We start from the raw sequence: 18415 nt of genomic DNA, 5'->3' as shown, positions 1-18415 counted from the left end.
CACAGAAATGTACATTTCAGAAGCTCCACTAAAGTAGGACAAGTTTAAATTTGGACTTTAGGGCTAAGTTAGGCTGGACTGTTTTGAATACTAAAATACAGAACTTTAACTCTGGGACTTCAGGTCAGAGACCAGTTGTTCATGCTGTCTTCTTTTTGAGAGGAATGGATCCTAAGGAGCTTAGCCGAGATTGGGTAGCAGAGCTGGTGGCGGGAGGCGGGGATAGTGCTGGGCAGACTTATATGGTCTGTGCAAGAGCCGGTGGTGGGAGGCGGGGCTGGTGGTTGGGAGGCGGGGATAGTGCTGGGCAGACTTACACTGTCTGTGCCCTGAAAAGGACAGGTACAAATCAAGGTAAGGTATAAACAAAAAGTAGCACATATGAGTTTATCTTGTAGGGCAGACTGGATGGACCATGCAGGTCTTTTTCTGCCATCATTTACTATGTTACTATGTTAGGTAGAAGACTGCATGCTGTGGACCTGCAGGAGCAGACTACAAAGTGAATGCCTGAGAACAAAGACTGACCTTTTTTGCTGGTTTATTTCTCCTCACTGTGAAAGGAACAGACTACCCCTTCCCTGTACATCAATAAAGTGCTTTGTTTTACTTTTAACCCTCTGTGTGGCTGTAGTTTATTATGGGCCTGTAGTTTAGCAGTGTATCTGGTGTTGGAACTTGTAGTTTATTAAGGGCCTGGACCCAGGTCAGTCCACTAGTCACTCTGCCACACTCTGTAAAGGGGTTGTTCCTTTGTTTCTTTATTTTAACTCTGTAATCTACTTAGAACTTATGGTTTGGTGGAATATAACATTGTACAACTGAGATGGTCAAAGTACACAGCACAAAAGCAGCAAAGAAAAAAAAACAGCACAAAAGGGCTGTCAAGAAAGGGACAAAGATGTACTTTATTCAAGGACCAAACACGGGCCATGTTTCAGCGTCAACTGTGCCTGCGTCAAGGGTCAATCTCAAACCAGGACAAAAAAAGTGTACTGAGACAGAACAGTATAATGAGACTTGAAACCACTGGAAGCAGTGTGCTCAAAAACACCTGGAGGCATATTTTCAAAGCACTTTGGGAGGCTAAGTTCCATAGGTTTCTATGGAACTTTGGGAGGCTAAGTGCTTTGAAAATAAGCCTCCTGGTGTACAAAAATATGCTGCACTGGTGCCAAAAAAGTGGTGGAATATAAATCACTTAAATTTAATCAATCATTATTTGCATTTTTTTAAGTATTCAAAACAGTGAATATAGCAGAGGTAAAAGTTTGGACAACCTATCTATTTATATAATTTGTACCTCCAACGTTCTCTGGCTGGCTGGGTTCATAACACCCTGACGTCAGCAAGCCTCCAGCATTCCCTTCCCTCTCACTGTCCCGCCCTCACGTAAAGATGAAATGACATCAGAGGGCGGGACAATGAGAGGGAAGGGAACGCTGGAGGCAAGCTGACGTCAGGATTTGACAAACCCAACTGAAGGCAGCAACGGAACGCTGGTCATGGAGGGGAGGAGAGGGCAGGGCAGAGGAGAATTGACATGGATGGGAGGGGAGGAGAAGAGAGAATCGCTGGACGGACATGGATGAGAGGGCAGGGCAGAGGAGAATCGCTGGACGGACATGGAGGGGAGGACAGAATCGAGGGACATCGAGGGGATGAGAGAGCAGAGCAAAAGAGAATCGACGTGGATGGGATGGGAGGAGAGGCGAGAATCGCGGGACACGGATGGGAGGCCAGGGCAGAGGAGAATAGCTGGACATGGAGGGGATGGGAGGCGAGGGGAGAATCACGTGACACAGAAGGGAGGGCAGGGCAGAGGAGAATCACTGGGCATGGAGGGGAGGCAAGGGCAGAGGACAATCGCTGGGCATGGAGGGGAGGCAAGGGCAGAGGACAATCGCTGGACATGGAGGGGAGGCCAGGGCAGAGGACAATCGCTGGACATGGAGGGAGGCCAGGGCAGAGGACAATCGCTGGACATGGAGGGGAGGCCAGGGCAGAGGAGAATCGATGGACATGGATGGGATGGGAGGAGAGGAGAGAATCGCGGGACACGGATGGGAGGGCAGGGTAGAGGAGAATCGCTGGACATGGAGGGGACGGGAGGAGAGGAGAGAATCACGGGACACGGATAGGAGGGCAGGATAGAGGAGAATCGCTGGACATGGATGGGACGGGAGGAGAGGAGAGAATCACAGGTCACGGATAGGAGGGCAGGGTAGAGGAGAATCGCTGGACATGGAGGGATGGGAAGAGAGGAGAGAATCACGGGACACGGAGGAGAGGGCCAGGGTAGAGGACAATCGCTGGACATGGAGGGAAGGCAAGGGCAGAGGACAATCGCTGGACATGGAGAGGAGGCCAGGGCAGAGGAGAATCGATGGACATGGATGGGATGGGAGGAGAGGAGAGGAATCGCGGGACATGGATTGGGAGGGCAGGGTAGGGAGAATCGCTGGACATGGAGGGGACGGGAGGAAAGGAGAAATCACGGGGACCACGGATAGGAGGGCAGGATAGAGGAGATCGCTGGACATGGAGGGATGGGAAGAGAGGAGAGAATCACGGGACACGGAGGAGAGGGCAGGGTAGAGGACAATCGCTGTACATGAAAGGGCGCCAGATTCGCGGGACATCAAGGGGAGGGCAGTGCAGAGGAGAATCGCTGGACAGGAAAGGGAGGCCAGAATTGTGGGATACAGAGGGGAGGGTAGGGCAGAGGAGAATCGCTGGACATGGAGGGAAGGCCAGAATCACTGGAAATGGAGGGGAGGGCAGGGGAGAGAGGAAATAAGCGAGAGCCTTCCTAGGGCCCGTTTCATTTTTGACGAAACGGGCTTGGTTCCACTAGTGAGTCAATAATTTGTAACATCTCTTTTGGCAGAAATAACAGCCTCTAAAGGTCTTTTGTAGCCAGTAGAGGCGGAAGTTATCAATGTGGGCTACCAATAAGATGGGTTATTTTACCACATGTCGTGCTATTTTAGCATAGTGTCCCATTTTATGCATTGAGACCCCGGACTTGTGGTACATAAGCATCGCCATGCTGGGACAGACCAAGGGCCCATCGAGCCCAGCACCCTGTCACCAACAGCAGCCAAAAGAACAAGCAATTTGTCCCGCCCATCCTAGAAATACTGTATTATTCCCTCGTCCATTCAATAACATTCTATGGCTTTTTCCTCCAGGAAGCCGTCCAACCCTTTTTTGAAGTCCGCTAAGTTAACCGCCTTAACCACCTTTTCCGGCAGCGAATTCCAGAGTTTAACTACGCGTTGAGTGAAGAAGCATTTCCTCAGATTCATTTTAAATTTACCACACTGCAGCTTCATCGCATGCCCCCTTGTCCTAGTATTTTTGGAAAGCGTAAAAAGACGCTCCACATCAACCCGTTCCATTCCACTCATTATCTTATAGACCTCTATCATATCTCCCCTCAGCCGCCTTTTCTCCAAGCTGAAGAGCCCCAGCCTCTTCAGCCTATCCTGATAGGGAAGTTGTCCCATCCCCTGTATCATCTTTGTTGCCCTTCTCTGCACCTTTCCCAATTCCACTATTTCTTTTTTGAGGTGCGGCGACCAGAACTGAACACAATACTCGAGGTGCGGTCGCACCATGGAGCGATACAACGGCAGAATAATATCCTTATTTTTGTTTTCAATCTCTTTCCTAATGATACCCAACACTCTATTTGCTTTCCTAGCCGCAGCAGCACATTGAGCAGAAGTTTTCAACCTATCATTAACAACGACACCTAGATCCCTTTTTCGGTCCGTGACTCTCAACGCTGAACCTTGCATGACGTAGTTATAGTTTGGGTTCCTCTTTCCCACATGCATCACTTTGCACTTGTTCACATTAAACGTCATCTGCCATTTAGACGCCCAGTCTCCCAGTCTCGTAAGGTCCTCTTGTAGTTTTTCACAATCTTCCCGCGATTTGACTACTTTGAATAACTTTGTGTCATCGGCAAATTTGATTACCTCACTAGTTACCGCCATCTCTAGGTCATTTATGAATATGTTAAAAAGCAGAGGTCCCAGCACCGATCCCTGAGGGACCCCGCTAACTACTCTTCTCCATTGTGAATATTGACCTTTTAATCCTACTCTCTGTTTCCTATCTTTCACCAGTTTTTAATCCACAGTAAAACACTACCTCCAATCCATGTCCCTCTAATTTCCTCTGTAGTCTTTCATGAGGGACCTTATCAAACGCCTTCTGAAAACCTAGATACACAATATCAACCGGCTCACTTATGTCCACAAGACTTCCCTTCACTAAATCCATGTTGACTCTGTCCCATTAGTCCATGCTTTTGAACGTGCTCTGTAATTTTGTTCTTGATTATAGTCTCTACCATTTTGCCCGGCACCGACATCAGACTCACCGGTCTATAATTTCCCAGGTCTCCTCTGGAACCTTTTTTAAATATCGGCGTTACATTGGCCACCCTCCAATCTTCTGGTACCACGCTCAATTTTAAGGATAAATTACAAATCAATAACAGTAGCTCTGCCAGCTCATTTTTTAGTTCTATCAGTACCCTAGGGTGAATACCATCCGGTCCAGGAGATTTGCTACTCTTCAGTTTGCAGAACTGTTCCATTACGTCTTCCAGATTTACAGATATTTCAATAAGTTTTTCCGACTCTTCAGCTACGAATACCCTGTCCGGCACCGGTATCCCACCCAAATCTTCCTCTGTGAAGACCGAAGCAAAGAACTCATTTAGTTTTTCTGCTATTTCTTTGTCTTCCTTGATCACCCCTTTTACACCCCGGTCATCCAGCGGGCCAACCAATTCTTTTGCCGGTTTCCTGCTTTTAATGTATCTAAAAAAAATTTTACTATCAGTTTTCACCTCTAACACTATCTTTCTTTCAAAATCCCTCTTTGCCTTTCTTATCAGCACTTTGCATCTGCCTTGACATTCCTTATGCCGCTTCTTATTTTCCTCATTCGGTTCCTTCTTCCATTTTCTGAAGGATTCCTTTTTATCTCCAATAGCCTCCTTTAACTCACTTTTTAACCACGCCGGCTGTCGTTTGGTTTTTTGTCCTCCTTTTCTGATACGTGGAATGTGTTTGGCCTGGGCCTCCAGGACGGTGTTTTTGAACAGCATCCACGCCTGTTGTAGGTTTCTTACCCTCTCAGTCGCTCCTCTAAGTTTTTTTTTTACCGTTTTTCTCATTTTATCATAGCTTCCTTTTTTAAAGTTAAACACTAACATATTTGACTTCCTATGTTTACCTTTTTGAAAGCAAATTTCAAAGGCGATCATGTTATGATCACTGTTGTCAAGCGGCCCCCGGACTGCTACATCCCATACCAGATCATGCGCTCCACAAATGACTAAGTCTAGAATTTTTCCTTCTCTCATCTGCTACTGTACCAGCTGCTCCATAAAGCTGTCCTCAAGGAAGTTTACCTCCCTAGCGTGCCCTGATGTTACATTAACCCAGTCTATATTGGGGTAATTAAAATCACCTATTATTATTGCATTGCCTAATTTATTTGCCTCACTAATTTCCTTTAACATGACTGCGTCTCTCTACTCATCTTGGTCGGGCAGACGGTAGTACATCCCCTATCACCGTCCTTTTCCCCTTTACACATGGAATTTCGATCCACAATGATTCCAAGAGGTTTTTTGTTTCCTGCAGAATTTTCAATCTATTTGATTCAAGCCTCTCGTTAACGTACAATGCTACTCCTCCCCCAATCCGGTCCACCCTATCACTACGATATAATTTGTACCCCGGTATGACATTGTCCCACATGTTATCCTCCTTCCACCAGGACTCAGAGATGCCTATTATGTCTATTTCTTCATTCAGTGCAATATATTCCAATTCTACTATCTTATGTCTTAGGCTCCTAGCATTTGCATAAAGACACTTCAAGCTGTCTTAACAGTATACCACGTTGATAACTTCCCCCTGGAGTCTTTCAATTCTTGCTTTTGGAATTTTTCCCACTCCATCCTGCAGAACTCTTCTACTTCAGAAATATTTTTAGGTCTCATTGAATACACCTCATGTTTAAGATCTTCCCATGGATTTTCAAGAATATTTTAGTCTAGGGACTGTGAAGAACATTACAAACCCACCATATTTTTTCCCTGCAAGTACTTCACTGTTAATTCTGAGATATAATATCTTGCTGAAATATCCAACAATTATTTTCAGCTTTAATTTTTTCATTGACTGAGCATTAGCTTCTAGGACGGTGATGGCGAACCTATGGCAAGCGTGCCAGAGAGGGCACGCAGAGCCCTCTCCCTTGGCACGCTCACCAGTCATTGGTCCGCTCCGCCCACTCTCCCTCCCTCCCTCCGAGTACCAGGCCGGCCTCCCTCCCTCCCACCAAGCACCACGCCGCTTGCCCTCGCTCCCTCCCTCTTCCAAACAAGCATCAGCCCGCCCGTCCTCCCTCCCTCCCAGCACCACCCTCCTCCTCTGAAATTGAAAAAAACGTACCGAGGGGTGGTGCTGGGAGGGAGGGAGGACGGGCGGGCTGATGCTTGTTTGGAAGAGGGAGGGAGCGAGGGTAAGCGGCGTGGTGCTTGGTGGGAGGGAGGGAGGTCGGCCTGGTGCTGGGTGGGAGAGAGGTAGGCCTGACGCTGGGTGCTGCTGGGTGGGAGGGAGGCCTGATGCTGGGTGCTGCTGGGTGGGTGGGAGGCCTAATGATTAGTGCTGGGAGGGTGAGAGGGAGGGAGAGAGGCCTGGTGTTGGGTGCCGCTGGGTGGTGGGAGGGAGGGAGGCTTGATGCTGGGTGGTTGGGAGGGAGGCCTGATGCTGGGTGGGTTGGTGGTTGGGAGGGAGGGAGGGAGGCCTGATGCTGGGTGCTGCTGGGTGCTGAGTGGGTGGGAGGGAGGGAGGCCTAGTGCTGGGTGGGAGGGCTGGCGGCCTGAAGCTGGGTGCTGGGTGGGAGGGAGGGCAGGGGGATAGAGGAGGGTGGCTGGACATGGGTGGCTGGAGAGGAGGGTGGCTGGACATTTGTGGCTGGAGGGGAGAGGAGGGTTGCTGGACATGGTTGGAGGGCAAGAAATGAAGAAAGGAGGAAAGTACAGAAATAAATGGAGGCAAGAAATGAAGAAGAAAGGAGGAAAGTAAAGAAATAAATGGAAAGGAAGCCCTGGAAACGGAGTTAAGAGAACAGATAGAAAGCAGCAGAATCAGCGACTAGGACCAATATGGATAGAAAAACAAAATCACCAGACAACAAAGGTAGAAAAAATCATTTTATTTTCATTTTAGTGTTTGGAATATGTCCAATTTGAGAATTTACATCTGCTGTCTTATTTTGTACTGGGTATACTGGAGCTGTAACAACTTACAGAAATGATTTATAATGAAAGAAAATCATGTTATTTTTTTCTCCTATACTAGTATAATATTTTCAATGATGTCTGTTTATATGCGCCATGGCTGGTGTAAGGGGTGTGGCTATCATAGGGGTGGAGTCATATGTAGTGACCCCGCCCATAATGAGTACGCACTTCGCGATAAATAATTAGATTTTGGGTTGCTGTTTGGGCATTCGGTCTCTGAAAGGTTCGCCATCACTGTTCTAGGACATGATGATATTTAACTAAATCCATTCTTCCATTCATCTATACAATACTTCCTGTGCCACTGGCTTTCACATCATCCCAAAGCATAATAGATCGACCCCCATGCTTAATGATTGACAAGGTGTTATTTTCTTCATACACGTCTCCCTTTGTTTCTCCAAATATTTCTTGTGCGGTTGTTTATAAACAATTTTGTTTTCATTTCATCAGTGCAAAGCACTTTGTTCACAAGGTTTCAGGTTTACCAAAGATTTCTTTTGCTTATTTTAGACAAAACATTTTATGATGAGGTTGTAGAAAAGGTTTACTTCCGACAACTCTCCCATGCCAATCATTGTTTTCTAAGCAATGCTGTACCATAGACTCGTGGATAACTACTCTAGTCTCAGTTATTTTTTCATGTCCAGGCACCGGTACTGAATATCGGGGGATAATTTGGGGCGGGCAGGCTGCTAATATCGGGCCGCTCCAGCCTGCATAGCTTTTTTTTGTTTGTTTGTTTTTTAAAGAAATAAAGTCCCCAAACAACCTCCCTCCGAATGTCCCCTCTTTCATTCCCTCCCTCCTCCTCCCCCATGTGACCCTCCACCTCCCGCCAACCCCCCCCCCAACGGTGAAGGTAAGCCCCTCCCAGGGCTTACCTACATCCTTGGTCATAGGCGGTCGGTGGCCTAATTGTCTGGGGAGGCTAAAGGGGGCGGGGTTTACATCCATAATTGTCTGACAACACACAGAAAAAAAAATAAGTAAAAATAAAATAATCACAATTAATACCTTTTATTAAATTTAGACATATGTATCATATGTCAAAGAATAAAGTGGTTGCTCAAAGCATATACTTACCACAATTGCTCAACTGCAAAACACTATGCACAACTTTGTGCAAAAACACACTCATAACCTTACTGTACCATAAATATTACACTGGACAGACCTAATACACCAATATACCACCATACAGAAAATGCAGACCGTCAACAATATGAAACAAGGGAACATAATATCATGATACGTGTAGAGCCAAAAAACACCCTTTTAGGGTGGCTAGTATTCACAATGAGCTCCTTTTAACGACCATATGTAGATCCTTCAAGAGGTAGTGTGTCATGATTTAGGCTCTACACCCTTTCTGATGTTTTGGTGCCACCTCAGTAAGGCCAACACACAATCTCTCCACTGCAAAACACTATACACAAACTTGTGCAAAAACACACTCATAACCTTACCAAACCATAACAGCACTAATTCCAAGGACAGGACAAGCTACAACCTTATGCGTGGAAAGGCAGCACTATAATTACACCTGGCTCTAAAACACCAGTACACAACCTAGTGAAACAAAACAAAAACAAAACAAAAAGGGCTGCAAATACTACACTCTAGCAGAATACTGCATCTTGATCACACATGAAAAAAACATGACACAACAGATATGAAGGCAAAATACTGAACTGGAAAGTTACCTCAAGAAGTCAGACTCATCACAGACAGTTCCAGGGTCCCCCTCCCTCCCTCCCTCACAGACAGTTCCAGGGTCCCTCCTCCCTCCCCAACAGGTCCAGGGTCCCCCTTCCCTTCCTCACAGACAGTTCCAGGGTCCCCCCCCTCCCTCCATCACAGACAGTTCCAGGGTCCCCCTCCCTCCTCCCTCACAGACAGTTCCAGGGTCCCCCCTCCCTCCATCACAGACAGTTCCAGGGTCCCCCTCCCCCCTCCCTCCCAGACAGTTCCAGGGTCCCCCCCTCCCTCCATCACAGACAGTTCCAGGGTCCCCCTCCCCCTCCCTCCCAGACAGTTCCAGGGTCCCCCCTCCCTCGCTCCCTTCGAGTTCCAGGCTTCCTCCAAATTTTAAACGTCATCTATCATACCTCGTGGTGTTAGAGCAGCAGTGAAAAGCATTGCAGGCTGCTGGGCTACGTGCTTTAGTTGTTTGCCTTCTCTCTCTCAGCTCTGGCCCGCCCTTGCGTAAACAGGAAATGAAGGCAGGCCAGAGCTGAGAGAGCGAGAGAAGGCAAAACAAAGCACGGAGCCCAGCAGCCTGCAATGCTTTTCACTGCTGCTCTAACACCACGAGGTATGATAGATGACTGAGAGAGAGAGAGATGCTTGGGGCTTGCGGCTGGGGAGGCTTAGCCTCCCCAAGCCTCTTATACCGAGCGCCTATGTCCTTGGTGGTCCAACGGGGATGTTGGGGGCAGGAGCGCAGCTCCCTCACTCCTGCCCCTTGCGGCACTTCAGGAAAATGTCTGCCTCTTGGTCACAGCAGCCATTTTCCCAAGTTGCAACAAGGGCAGGAGCGAGGGAGCTGCACTCCTACCCTCAAAGACCCCGCTGGACCACCAGAGATGTAGGTAAGCTCGGGAGGGGGGGGACGGGTTACCTTCACCGTTGGGGGAAGGCGGGGTGGAGGGTCTTGTGGGGGGAGGGTTTTAATGTGCAGTGGGGGGGAGGGAAGGAATGAAAGAGGGGACACTGGGATGGGAGGGGCCTCGGGAGCTTTTTTTTTTTTTTTTTTTAAACAATGAAGAAAAATTATGCGGGTGTCAGCCCGATATTCACTGCCGGCACCCGCATAGCTAAGCGGCCTTATTTAGGACAGCTCTAAAGCTGTACCACACTGAATATTGCTGGCACCCACATAACCTGGGGCTCCTTCCCAGTGCCACTCTCAGCGCTGCCTCTGACCAGCCCACTTTTTGATTGGGCGGTCTCAGGGGATATTCAGCAGCACTGTCCGGTTAAGTGCAGCTCAATATCCCTGGTTAGGCGGTGGGAAGCTATTTAAGCAGGCAGGAGCCAAATCGCTTTGAATATCGGTCTCAATATGTCCAAAATGGAAGATTTGGCTTTTAATTTACCTTCACAGTTACTAGAAAACCTCATCTCTTCCTTTCCCATTAGGTGGGTGGCTAGAAGTATTAGGTACATGGGAATTAATCTGACCACCAGTATTCAGAATTTTTTCAGGCAAATTACCCACAATTAGTTTAGGACATTCAAGCAAACTTGGAACATTGGGACACACTATCTTTGTTTTGTTTGGCAGGATAGCCACACTGAAGATGAAATATTACCTCGTTTGATGAGCTAATTTCAGGTCCTTCCTGTCAGTTGCCTAGAGCATTTTTAGCTGGGATTCAGAATAGGTTGATTAAATTTATATGACATGAGACCCAGGTTACCTTGTGCTTTGTTTTATAGGGATAAGAAGAAGGAGGGCCTAGGGGACCCCTAATCTGATGCCCTATTATAAAGGTTGTGCAAGCTAAAGCAGCAATGGAATGGGGTTTTGTAGGGCTATCACCTGAACCAGACTGTCATGGTTTCTTCATGATTTCTTAAAGCACTGCATCTTGGATGCTGTGTGCTTTGCCAAGGACAGGTTGTTATAGAAGACACTGAATGCAAATCTTTGTTCATTGTTCTCTGGTGTGACCATGGGGGAGCGAGATTTTCTCAGCTATATACTGTATATCTCAGATAACCTTGGCTGCAACCATATATCTGTACCAGTTCTGACTGGTTATGGTACAAGCAACTATCCTGCCTGAGTTGCGCCTCTCATCACCTGGCTACATTGTATCTCCATCTTGCCATGTACCTACATGTTCCTGATTGGTCCAGCAAGATTCAGGGCTCCAGCTCAGAGAAGCCTGCAACTTTCCTTCTTACAGACAGTTGTCAAAAAGACTTGGAGGTGATTGCAGCTCTTATGCATACGACACTATAACATTAGAGAACACCTAAATTCCCAAACCTCCTTGTGACCCCTTTGCTTCAAAGTATAATACAGAGATGACAGCAAGATGATTTACTACTGTGCCAGCTTTTCCCAGACACTCTTTCCAGAGCGGAGTACATTGTCCAGCTTCTCTAACTGCCCTTCAGCCATTGCTGACCCAAGCTCGCTGTCAGACATCAGCTGGAGCCAAAAGAGGGGAGGAACCAACTGCCTACGAATTGTTCTGCAGGATCAGGGCTTCTGATGCGCTAACACTAAGGTGGGATAGTGGTACAATCCTAGGGTACATCATACAGATGAAGGCCTTATGGAGCGGAAAGGCTTTGGGGCACCGAGGGGTCCCTTGCAGGAGGCTTAAGCATAACCAAGGCCACTGCAACATCGGATAATAGAGACAGCTCCTCATGTCAAGAGAGTCAGAACCCATTCAACCACTCTTCCAGACTACCAAACAGGAAGGGTCCTTGGAACTGGAAGCCCAAGAGGACTTCCAAATCCTCCTCCCTCCGAAGAACCTGGATCCATTTTACGGTGCTGAAACCCCAAAATGGGGTCCCTGCCGATCCCCTCGCCAAGAGGATGAGAATGAGGGTTAGGGCTCAGATTAGGTCCCAGAAAATCACTGTGGCCCCTAGGGACCCCCCCCCCTGCAGAGGGACCCGGGTGGGCAGGAATGAAAAAGCCCATCACATGACCAGGAATTTATTCTCCCAGTCTGAGACAGAGAGAGAGAGAGAGAGAGAGAGAGAGAGAGAGAGAGAGAGAGAGAGAGGATTCTAACTGCCAATTTGCCTTGGCAGGAACACTGTGAGAGGGATGTATCCATTCGAGCTAAAGTGGGGAGGGGAACAGCACATATAAAATGCTCACTGAGAGAAAAGACAGACAGACTGAATAAGTCCACATTTACACACTATGAAAACAATCCATTAGCCCTGCTCAGCTGCTGGCTCTGCATAAGCGCACAGACATGCCTGATTGCCTTGGCCTACCATGGCCCGGGGCTCCAGCATCTCCGTCATCCCTAGCTCTCTCTGGGTGTGGCTAGAGGGAAATTCCCTACTTAGTTCTTTACACTAGCATTAGCCCCGACAAAGAGCATAAAGCTAGCCAGACAACTGATTGATTAATTGATTTTTAATTATTTATTTTACATGTGCTGCCAAAGCGAGCACATCTGAAAAGCCCGGGAGCTACAGGGAGAGCCTATGGGAAGTACACCCAAACAGGGGGAACAGTCAAGAAGGGTGGGGGGATATGAACACACACCCCTTGGGCAAGGCCCCGCAGGATCGAGCCAAAGCCTCACACAGTGGCACTAAGAAGTTGCTACTGGGGAAGCGGAGCCAAGCTCTGAGCTCAACCAGGTACAGTCACGAGACTGTGGCCTGGGAGTGACCGTTAAGCTTGACCATGCTGTGCGACCATAGCCAGCAGAGTTGGGAACTAGGCCAGTGACAGGAGCATCATCAGCACAACCCACCACCTGCTGAAGGTAGAGAAAAATACTTGAATGTCCCAGGGAGCACCTCAGCTTATGCTGGTGATGTCACTGACAGAATTCAGTTTTATCCTACTCCACCTGCTGGTAGAAAGGGATAACACCCATTTGTGCAGAATAGTCGGGCATAACTAAGAAAATAATTTTAAGAAATAAATAAAATCACTCTCTCCATTGCTTTTCACTCACTTTGCATCCCTGAAGTCCATCTTCTTCTCTTGGTTCCCTGCAGTTCATATGGGATGCTGCAACTTATTTACCAGGCCATCTTTTCATGGCACCTCTGTTGCTGGTTGACTTCCTCAAACACAGCATGTACAAATTGTGATACCAGTTTTCCCAGCTAGTCAGTCTCACTTCAGAGCAGGGGCGTACCACGGGCGGGCCTGGACGGGCCCGCGCCCAGCCACTTTCCCTCCAGACCCGCCCACCCAACATCCCCTCGCAATTTGCCTGCCCTAGGCTTAATCGTGTCTTCCCCGCCGGCGCTGCCTCGGTCCTTCACTGTAGCATTCTTGTCTTCACCCGTACCCGTCACCGTCAGCGCTGCCATTCATTCTCACAGGCAGCTTTGCTCCCACTCCCCTTTGCCGCGTCCACTCCTCCGGCTCTCTCTGATGCACTTCCTGTTAAACAGGAAGTGCATCAGAGAGAGCCGGAGAAAAAGGGAGCAGGAGCGGAGCTGCCTATGAGAATGAATGGCAGGGAGCAGGGACTGAGGCAGCGCCAGCGGGGAAGACCGAGGCAGCATGCTGGCTGGTGGCAGGGAGCCAGGGAGAGACAGGAGCACTGTTGGGGTGATGGGGTAATGCTAGGTAGAGGTGAGAGAGGGAGGTGGGAAATGTTGGTGGGGGGAGATGCATGGGGAGAGAGAGGGAGAAATGCTGGATGTGGAGGAGAAGGGAGGGACAGATGCACAGCAAGAGAAAAGGGGAAATGTTGAACATGGAAGTGGGAGGGAGGGAGACAGAGAGAGATGCTGTATGGGGATGGGAGGGATGCTATAAGGGGAAGGAAGCGGAAGAGATAGATGTTGGGCCCAGGGTGCAAGGAAGGGAGATAGTGAGAGTGATGTGGGCAGTGGGAGAGAAGAAGGAGGGAAGAGAGGTTGTACATGGGGATGGATGAGAGGGAGGGATAGATATACACAAGAGGGGAAAGAGAAAAAGAGGGAGATTGTGGATCCAGGGACAGAAGGGAGTGAGGGAGAAATGCTGGACAATTGGAGGGAGGGAAGAGAGAGAGGAAGAAATGCTGGACCACAGGGAAGGGGGGCTGGAAGATACTGGGGTGTGTGTGTGTGGAAGGGACAGGGAGATATTAGGCTACAAGGGTAGGGAGGGGAGAAAGGGAGCAGGCGCGCTGGGCTAGAAGGTTGGAGGGAGGAAGATGCTGCAAATGGTGGAACTATTTGGGAGAGGCCAAAGGGGAGGTGGGAAGGAAACAAATGAGAGGAGGATAGTGATTGGGGGGGGGGGCAGAAATATGATAATGGAGAGTTGATTAAAGATGAAAGGAAATGGAAGGCTGGGGGAAGGACTGAGAAGAGGAATGGGGCAGCTAGTGGGTGAGAGAAGGAAATGGAATTTGATAGCTGAAAACTAAAAAGGAGAAGGATGAGGACGAGGGTGAAATTTGAGTGAACAGCGAGGAAAGAGCTAAAAAAGAAATATCAATGTGTCAAAGGTAGGTGTAGTGAAGGAATGGAATAAGACAGGACAGAAGAGAAAAGACAAATGGACAGCAAGCAGTTGAAGGAGAATTAGCAAAAAGACAAGAAAAGAGGAAACTGGAACCAGCAGGATGGAACAGTAAAATGTCCAGACAACAAAGGTACAAAAAAGTATTTTATTTTGAATCTATTAAATGGAATATGTTAGCTTTGGGATATGTGCACACTGCATAGCTGTTTTTGTTTCTCTAGTGTTTCAGTACATTCCAAGTTTAACTTCTTGGGGTTCCCAGTTCTATTTTTGTGATCCCTTGTTTTGTATTTGGTTAGGGTCTGTTGGTACGATAGTAATGGCAAGTGGGGAGATCGGAGGGGAGGCAGGGATCGGGAGGGCCCCTTCCTTTATTTTCTGACCTGAACCCCAGCACGTCTAACACCAGCTCTGACCCTTGCTATAGCTAGTGGGGATCTCCAAGCATGGCTAGCTGAGGACCTCCTCCAAAGGCAACCAGAACTCCCTTCTACAAAGCTCTCCCCCTCCCCTACTCCATCCCCATGTCCAACCTCTCTTCCCTCCTTCTTCTCTCCCACTGTCCACATCACTCTCACTAGCTCCCTTCCTTGCACCCTTGGTCCAGCCTTTATCTCTCTTCCTCCTCCTTCCCCATCCTTGAGTCACTGACAACTGTGCATGCATATTTTGCCAACATCAATGGCTCAGGGATGTTGCTGCTGCCCGCCAAACTTGGTAAAATGGAATTTTGGCCACCTTCAGAGGAAGTCTTCTGCTGATAGAGCTTGGGAATCCTCTTGAGCTAAAGAATTTATATTTTGAGTTGTGAGGTGCTGGGAGAGGGGTGAAATATGGGAGTAGGGCAGGGGCAGAAAAAATGTTGTGCCCATCCAATTTGGGCTCAGGCCCACCCAAAATTGGCTGTCTGGCTACGCCACTGCTTCAGAGTTTCATCACCACCCTTCATCCAACTGCTTACTCCTCACAAGAATTCTACTTTGTCCTTCCATTCTCATTCCTATCAGTTTTTTTCCACTGCTGTTCTTATTTAAATAATCCCCCACCTTTTGTTACCTCTACTCCATCTGTAGAAAACCAGCCTTTAACAGCACTTTGTCTTTGCTCTTTTATTGCATTTACATCTTCTTTTCATTCAAGGTCTTGTCTCAGTCAATATGTGCATCTCAAACCAATGCATCTCTGCTCTGGATAATGGTTCCATAACAATACAACAGAAGCTAAAGGAACACTGAAAAGACCATATCTGAACAGCTATGAACCTGGTCCTTAAGTCCACAGTATTTCACATAGATGTTTTCCTCCTTTAGACCTTGGCAGTCTATACACAGAAAATATTGTACCTCAAAGTTTCAGACACACATGCAGCCTTAGTTTAAGGAAGCCATTTCCAACCCAGTCATCAGGGCACACCTAGTCCCATGGGGTTTTCAGGATATCCACAATGAATATTCATAAGTTAGATTTGTATGCAATTGAGGTGTATGCAAATCTCTTTCATGCATATTCATTATGGATATCCTGAAAACCTAATGGGACGTGTGCCCAAGGACTGGGCTGGGAATGGCTGGTTTAAGGGATTTTCCATAGTAAAGGTCATAGTAACATATAACATAGTAGATGACAGCAGATAAAGACCTGTACGATCCAGCCAGTCTGCCCAACAAGATCGTCCCCCCATTGCCTCTCAATTTCTCACCTTGGCAGTCTTTGCATAGTAGAGGGTGCGTCCACGCAGTTTAAAGTACCGCCTTTTCCAGCGCTGAAAAGAACTAGTTTGTTTCATCAGCATCCCCTCCTTCAGGATAGTCTGCAAACAAAAAACAAAGTCTAAGGCCTGGCTTCTAACACACTACTTCTATAGACACATGTAAAACTCACCCCCAACTGCACCCCCCCAAGCACAGAACCTTTCTCCATAAATATCCCCAAAACAACTGCCCCAAACAAATACCAACATGCCAGTTAAAGTGCTCCTTAAAATTCACACACCATATGCCCCATATTAAGAGCGGTGAAGAAGACAAACACACATTTCCAAGAGATCGATACTTAGCCATTTCTTTTTAAAACGAGCAGTCCTTGTGCTTCACTGCCCACATTTAGCTGTATGCTCAATTACTACCATACAGAGACAGATGTTTCAGATGAGTATGTCTTGCCCAGTAGGCTCTAGTGCTCCAGATCCTTAAAATGGAGCGCCCTCTGTTGACAGCTCATTAAGTCCTTTGCCTTTAACACATGGAGGGTAGCAGAAGCAGCCAGATTAGTCTTTTCTCCCACAAGCTGTGCTGGAGAAGGGGCTGGACTAGCACAGATTCTGTACTGAGCCCTGACCTTGGCTGACTCAGTATGCTTGGCTCTTATCCATTTCCCATAGCTGCAAAGCCAAAACCAGTAATTCCCAAATCAAAATAAAAGCCATGGCTACGCAGGAAATATATTTATATCTCTACATACCATCCACAAATCACACAGTTCCTCTCTTTACAAGCATGGATACATTGTATTTACATTCAAAGAATCCTAACACATAGCTCCACTTTTTTGGAAAAAAAGAATTTCATTAAACCCTCCAAGACACACATACACTAACTCACTCTTATGCATTAGCTCTGCAGATGAACCTGATGAAGGTATCAACATAGGAAACATAACTTTGGATCAGTAAGCTATTTATTTTATATGCACACTTAAAGTACTTTGATCTGCGCTATGTTTTGTTTTTATGTTTTATTTAGCTGATAACATATTGTATTGTTTAAAAGGATGTTTGTCTATTATTTATGTTTCATTGTAAGCTGCTTAGTAGGACTATGATAAGCAGGCAATAAGTGCAATTGGGATAGACAGAGTTCTCTTTATGGACACCTGTGTGGAAACACAAGGAGCAGTCCATACTTTCAAGCTCCATGTTTCCTTCAAAGGTCGCTGAAGAGGGGACAGAAGCAACTCTCTGTACTATGAGCTCCAGGCTTTTCTCAGTGTACCCCACATGATTTATTTTTATTTATTTATTGCATTTGTATCCCACATTTTCCCACCTCTTTGCAGGCTCAATGTGGCTTACAATACATCATGAGTGATGGAAATATATTAGAAAATAGACATTTAGTGTTACAGAAAGATCTTGGGCAACAAGATAATGATAAAACATAATATTTGAATAAACAAGCAGATATTGTTAGATAGTTCTGAATATATGTGGGGGGGGGGGGGGGGGTTGTGTATATTCACATTGGTTGGTCTTTGTAGTATGCCTTGTTAAAGAGATGGGTCTTCAGTAGTTTGCGAAAGTTTGTTAGTTCGTAGATCATTTTTAAGTTGCGCGGCAGTGTGTTCCATAACTGTGTGCTCAAGTAGGTAAAGTTTGACGCGTACATTAATTTGTATTTTAGACCTTTGCAGTTAGGGAAGTGCAGATCAAGGAATTTGCAGGATGATCTTTTGGCATTCCTGGGTGGTAAGTCTATCAGGTCTGACATGTAGGCTGGTGTTTCTCCGTGAATGATTTTGTGAACTAGGGAGCAGATTTTGAACGTGATGCGTTCTTTAAGTGGGAGCCAGTGTAATTTTTCTCGTAGGGGCTTAGCACTTTCATATTTTGCTTTGCCGAATATGAGTCTTGCTGTGGTGTTCTGGGCTGTCTGAAGTTTCTTGATTATCTGCTCTTTGCAGCCTGTGTAGAGTGCGTTACAGTAATCTAGATGACTGAGCACCACTGATTGTACCAAATTGCGGAAAACAGACTTGGGAAGAAAGGTCTTACTCTTTTTAGTTTCCACATTGAGTGGAACATCTTCTTGTTGTGTTTTTCGCGTGGTTCTCAAGTGTTATGTGTTATGTATGATAAAATAAGCTCTCTGTATAGACATCCTAGACTT

The 18415-nt window shown here is 47.0% G+C and overlaps 1 protein-coding gene across 1 annotated transcript in view; it reads right to left on the bottom strand.

Moving 5' to 3' along the window:
* The window catches only part of DGKD (diacylglycerol kinase delta), a 327912-nt gene that overhangs the window by 271454 nt on the left and 38043 nt on the right, over nt 1-18415 (bottom strand). The window contains 1 exon segment of the mRNA XM_030217200.1: nt 16231-16341. Coding sequence (XP_030073060.1) covers nt 16231-16323 — 93 coding nt within the window. The 5' untranslated portion in view covers nt 16324-16341.

This window comes from Microcaecilia unicolor, chromosome 10, assembly GCF_901765095.1.
Source record: "Microcaecilia unicolor chromosome 10, aMicUni1.1, whole genome shotgun sequence".
NCBI classification, from domain to species: Eukaryota; Metazoa; Chordata; class Amphibia; order Gymnophiona; family Siphonopidae; genus Microcaecilia; species Microcaecilia unicolor.
Note: the sequence above shows the minus strand (reverse complement) of the source record. Positions and strands in the feature narration are given on the sequence as shown.